The following is a 5,663-nucleotide window of genomic DNA, read 5'->3' as shown; positions in this document are numbered from 1 at the left end:
AACGAATAGAAAATATCGACGTAACAGGAAATAATGTACAATTAATGTATACGTTCTAATAACATTCGTGTCCAATAATATCACGTGTCTATCTTTATACGACAAGTTTTCTTTACCTCTACGCAAAAATTATATTATACTCCATCCCAACCCTGACATTGGAACGTAAATTCTCGTCTCGATGATATAGAGGAAACGTTTCTTTTACTTTCTCCGAGACGACTAATTTACCTAAAGTCGTTAAACGAGAAATCGTATGAGAAAGAAAACTCGCTACATCCAATGGCCTAACAAAACCGCATGAACTTTTCTCGAAAGTAGTTTCGTCGTTTCTTTTGATCGATTGGACGTAAAAGTAAATTGCATAGAGAAAAAGGAAAGAAAAGAAAAAAAAAAAGAAATCAAAAAATCGAAGAAACGTAGCCTCGTCAGTTTGACCTTACATAATGGCTACATCGAGCAAAATAAATATTTTAAAACACGGATGGAGAAATAAAAAAAGAAAAAAGAAAAAAATTATCCTATCGAAATTATCAAAGGAATTATCATATGGATTTTAGCGATAATTTCGCTGTAATATTTTTCAGGAAAAAAAAAAAACAGAAAAGAAAAGAAAAAAAAAATAGCTACGATCGATTCAACAGGGAAAAGAGCGCGAATCGACGTGAAAAAAGGGTCGACGGTGATTTGCACCACCAGCGCGAGAAGTTCTGTTTGTTCTCATTGAAGAAATTATTGACAGTGCACTCAGAATAGCGTGAATATGTCATGATAACAAATCGTTAAGCAAACAGACCACACGTGGGTCCTGATATATTTTTCGTTCCTATATATGTCACCTCGGTGTCTTTTATATTGTTCGTGACGGTTCAAAGAGACACGATTAATCGAAGCTACACACGACGGGGATGTAAGAATAGAATTATTAGAATTCATAAGGCACGATCTTCGAATTTTTTATTAAATTACTTGTCTTACGTAATTGACAACATGATTGATGGACGTTTACACGTTTTCTTCGTCACCGGTATGCCCTATCTTTCTGTTGATCCCTTTACACACTTTAACTTCGAATTCGTAAAAGAAATCTATTATAATTTCTATCATAAATCTATCCTAATTTCATATCTTCTTTGAAATCAATAAGAAAATTCCATACTAAAATTTTTTAAAGAAATATTATCTATATTATGTATATATATATATGTGTGTGTGTGTGTGTGTATATATATGTATGTATACATGTGTATATATATATATGTATGTATATGGGTGGTGTATGTATGTATGTGTGTGTATGACGTTTTCAAATTTGTATCCTTCAAAAGATATGAATTATCAGGTGTTTTCTAATAAATCCTTTCGCAAGTAGAAATGACACGAAATCTGTTTGATCAACCAAATTTGCAATTCGACGTCATTCTTACGTCGTATGACATCGTCGAACCGATGGTTTCTATAGCAATGTCATAGGTATTATCAACTGATTAGCGGATACGACATATGGTCGTAGTTGGCTTTATTAGATTACCTGCCACTTATGCTTTAGTTATACATTGAACGTCGCGATCGAGTCGAGACCTTTTGAAAGTGCAGATTTCTATATATAGACAAAACATTCATTTTTCTTTTCAGGTGAGTTAACAAACGCTAATTGATCTATTACAAAATCTACAAAGTAAATTTCTACAAAAATAGATCCGCGGTCTTATAAGATTCGCTCTTGCAATAACTACTTCCCCTGATGATAGGCAATCCTTTATGCCGTGCAGCTAATCCGACATTAATCTACAAAAAGTTATATAAAACGATACAAAAACGAGCCGTATTTAATAAAAAAAAAAAAAAAGAAGAAAAGATGAGATAATTTTTAAGACATAAAAGACAGATTAATCCAACTCGATTAAATTAATTGAGAACAATTTTTTAGAAGATCTCTTTAGATCGTAAGCATACAGACAAGGGATACGTATGACAGATCTGATTTGTAAACGAGAAAATAAAAAAGAAAGTAAACTATGAAAGACTTCGAAACAGAAAATAATAGAAACGAAACATGAAATTCTCCGTGACTATGGTTAGAGATAAATCGTTTTGTTTTCTCGGTAGACGGACTTAAAAAGAAGGGCTCGGTTGTACGCGAAATCTCAAAGCGGTGTAATCACCCTAAAAACCTCTAATCTTCTAACAAGGCAGCTACATACTTCTCTGTCTCTTTCATTCTCTCTCTCTCTCTCTCTCTCTCTCTCTCTCTCTCTCTCTCTCTCTTTCTATCTATCTATCTCTCTCTCATTCTCTCCTTTTTTCTCTATGGCACGCGTCTAACGCATATAGAGAAAAGTGGGGGTAAGGGAGAGAAAATGGGAGGAGTATAGAGAAGAGAGAGAGAGACGAAGGGATAGGAACGTTAGGTACCCCTCCGCAGTGATTATGGGGTGAACTCTTGGTACGGTGCCCCATAGACGGTGGCCGTCGGGTCTTGTGGAGGGGGTGAAATACCCCCGGGACGGTATATATGCTCTAAGAGCCCCTTCTCACATGCACAGTACCAAATTGTACCCCGCCTAGTCCGCTCGTTCGATTCTTATTTTCGCTTTTGCGTTCTTTCCTATTCTCTTATTCGTCTCTTTCGACTTGATGATGGCGTGACGAGAACGTACGATCGCGAACATTAATTCCAATATTATCAATTTTATTTCAATTCGATTGTGATTCTGTGTGATCGTTCGTGAAACATTCTCTGTGTTTTCCAAAGGATAATTCACATTTCTATTGTCATCTTCGATAATATATTCAAGGTATACAGAAGAGATATATCGTTTGTTCGAAATATAAAAAACTTTCCAGTGTATAATTGTTTGATAAAGTAACAAAGAAAACCAAAAAAGAAAATTACTCATCGGTTACTCGATTATCACGTAAGAGTGATTGTCTTCGTGTTATAGTGAATCACCGCGATGTCATCGGAATATTCATTCTGTAGCGAGGGAGGCTTCGACGAACTATCCAGTTCATCTGACTCCGGCTTTGATGTCAGTTTCGAGTCTCCAAAACACGAATTATCCGCGGATGGTCTCTTTCCACCTGTGAAGGAAGACAAACGGAAGAAAACTCGGAATACGCGGTGCAAAAGTCCAACCCAGGTAAATATTTTGAAACAATGACGATTCTAAATTGCCTCTATTAAAATTCACTAACTATTTACTTACCAATCCTATCCAATGAATCTTTCTATTTCGTCGCAATTAATGTTCGTACCATTTAAAAAATCGTAAAGATTAAAAAAAATGTAAGATCTTAAGATACAATCTGATAAAAGAGAACAAGAGAAAGATGGTGGATGATAACAGATAAAATAAAACGAAATAAAATAAAAAGAAATAAAGAGATAGGGACAAAAGTGAAAGAATCCTATTTTCTTTGATACTTTAGGTACTCAGATTGAAAAGGAATCGTCGGATAAAGGCAAACGATCGAGAACGGCACAGAATGCACACGCTGAACGATGCACTAGAAAGACTAAGGATGGCTTTACCTACGTTTCCCGAAGACACCAAATTGACGAAGATCGAGACCCTTCGGTTCGCTCACAATTACATATGGGCTCTCTCTCAAACCTTAGGAAACTCTGAAAGCGGTGAGGTAACCGTCAACGTCGGCAATGTGACAGTCAGCATCAGTGAGAACGGTAACATGATCACATCTTCGACCGGAAGTTGTGCTGTAGCTGCACAAAAACGACTTGGACCGAGTCACGCAGCGACATTTCCCTATCCTCAGGAAAGATTCGTGCCGGAATGGCAAGAATATGATTGCTATAGCGATCAAAGTGTCAGTCCACCGATACCACAACAATATCAGCCATGTTACGAGCAAAGGATGTATCCACATCATCAAATTCCTCAGCCACATCATCACATGACTCATCACAACAGCATGTATCAGTGCCTTTAAAATTTGGACATTATATTGTATCGTCTGTACTCTTTCGTATTAGATTTTCATTCAACGAAATAACAGACGAAATTGAAAAAATCCTTTGATCTATCTGTGCCATCGACATCGAATGTATTTTTACGAATATATGTATCGAGCCATTATCGTATTTGAATATATCGAGTACTAGGATGGTTCTACCGATCATGTGTTCTCTTTGCGCGAACTTTCTATCGCGTGATAATAATACCAAAGTGTTTGCTACTTTTCGATAAATTTAATCGAGAGAGAGAGAGAGAGAGAGAGAGAGAGAGAGAGAGAATTTACCGTAGAGTATCGTCGGTATATATTTACGATGCAATAACGAAAACGTTTGGAAGAAATACGATGGAGAAATTATTTTCTTACTGTTGCGATCGTTGTCCAACTTCGAACAGTTAATTGAAAATCAATGAGTAATAATAGTGCAAATTTATTACGTACGAAAGCAAAACTCAGCGATAATTATTATCGTATTTCTTCTCCTTCGTAACTATTATCAGTATAACCGGTTTAATCGAGAGACTTCAAGTCGATAGTCGATTAGAAGTCGTAGAAGAAAAAAAAATTAAAGAACAATACCAAAAGGTTATCGTTATCTACTTTGTAAGAGAGTAATCTATTTAAATTGAATTTAGAACGCTTAAGCTAATTATAAGTTAATCATTATTATAAACATGCCGCCATTATCAGTAATCTCCTCTAAATCCTTCAGTCTCGATAGTTCCGAATTATAATTTTTATCGGACTTCTTTCATAGATACATCTTTACACGCGTTCCTCATTGTTCTAGTCATCGATGTTTTTAAGTTGATCTCGAACGTTTGATCTCATTTTATCCATAACGTATAATCGAGGGAAAGATCGAATTTTTAATTTTATTTTATATTAATTAGATATAAAATAATGTTCCCCCACGCCAGTGTCCTTATCTTAATACGGAATTTTATTCATTCAGGGAATATATATTGTACAGACTTTATACTTACATCAATAAATCATATTTTATCATATATACATACCTATGCATTGTTATTGTTATCCTTCATTTAACGATACGAAATAATCTCCATCCAAATTAGCCAAGGAACCACTTTGCAGGAATGAAATCGCTTCCTATTTGGAATGAAAGAACACGTGCCACGGCACGTGTCCTTTAGAAGAACGAGCATGGGGCAGATGTATCACAAATCGTGGCTGAGATTACACCTACCCAACTAATCCAACGGATTACATCAGGAACGTGACTTTGAAATGCTTAGAAAAAGCAACAATTGAAAAACAGATTTTCCTACGGCAAAATCATCTTTAAGATTCCCCAACAAAATAGTATTCGTAATAATTCACATAAAATGTATGAATCGAAACTGCTAGCGACTATGCAAAACACGTAGAATATCTATCTTTTATGTCTATTCTATTCAAAAAATGGCAACTGCAACGTTAGACCATTTCCATGATAAAAGTAAGTAGGCGTCACCCACTTTGTGATCCAAGTGGCAAGTGTTAGAAAAATAAATAACTGAATAGGAATACTTCATCGAAACGGAAAAGTCAACCCGAGAGAGTGGCTTTATCAAAACATTCGTGAAAAGCGCAGTATCGAAGAAAAATATTTTGCTTCGATCTCGCAACATTCGTTTCTCTAACGTCGAATAATATGATAGAGAATTGTTGGAAAATGTTAA

At 35.5% G+C, this 5,663-nt stretch overlaps 1 protein-coding gene across 2 annotated transcripts; it reads left to right on the top strand.

Annotated features, from left to right (window-relative positions):
- Positions 1-1,618: 1,618 nt before the first annotated feature.
- On the top strand, positions 1,619-4,055 carry LOC122628512 (basic helix-loop-helix neural transcription factor TAP). Of its 2 annotated transcripts, none has more exons than XM_043810884.1 (3): positions 1,619-1,635; positions 2,946-3,143; positions 3,433-4,055. In XM_043810884.1, exons 2-3 carry the CDS (start codon positions 2,958-2,960, stop codon positions 3,952-3,954), a joined length of 708 nt encoding a protein of 235 aa, XP_043666819.1. In that variant the 5' UTR covers positions 1,619-1,635; positions 2,946-2,957; the 3' UTR covers positions 3,955-4,055. The 2 variants fall into 2 exon arrangements, with proteins under 2 accessions (XP_043666819.1, XP_043666818.1); XM_043810883.1 differs by lacking the exon at positions 1,619-1,635 and adding an exon at positions 2,559-2,798.
- The last annotated feature ends 1,608 nt before the right edge of the window (positions 4,056-5,663 follow it).

Source organism: Vespula pensylvanica, chromosome 4 (genome assembly GCF_014466175.1).
Source record: "Vespula pensylvanica isolate Volc-1 chromosome 4, ASM1446617v1, whole genome shotgun sequence".
Taxonomy (NCBI): domain Eukaryota; kingdom Metazoa; phylum Arthropoda; class Insecta; order Hymenoptera; family Vespidae; genus Vespula; species Vespula pensylvanica.
Note: the sequence above shows the minus strand (reverse complement) of the source record. Positions and strands in the feature narration are given on the sequence as shown.

Bases quoted from the DNA above. Each gene is read 5' to 3' on its own strand.
- LOC122628512 (XM_043810884.1), top strand. From the start codon at position 2,958: ATGTCATCGGAATATTCATTCTGTAGCGAGGGAGGCTTCGACGAACTA. The intron at 3,144-3,432 runs GTAAATATTTTG...TTGATACTTTAG, and splicing joins GGTGCAAAAGTCCAACCCAG to GTACTCAGATTGAAAAGGAA.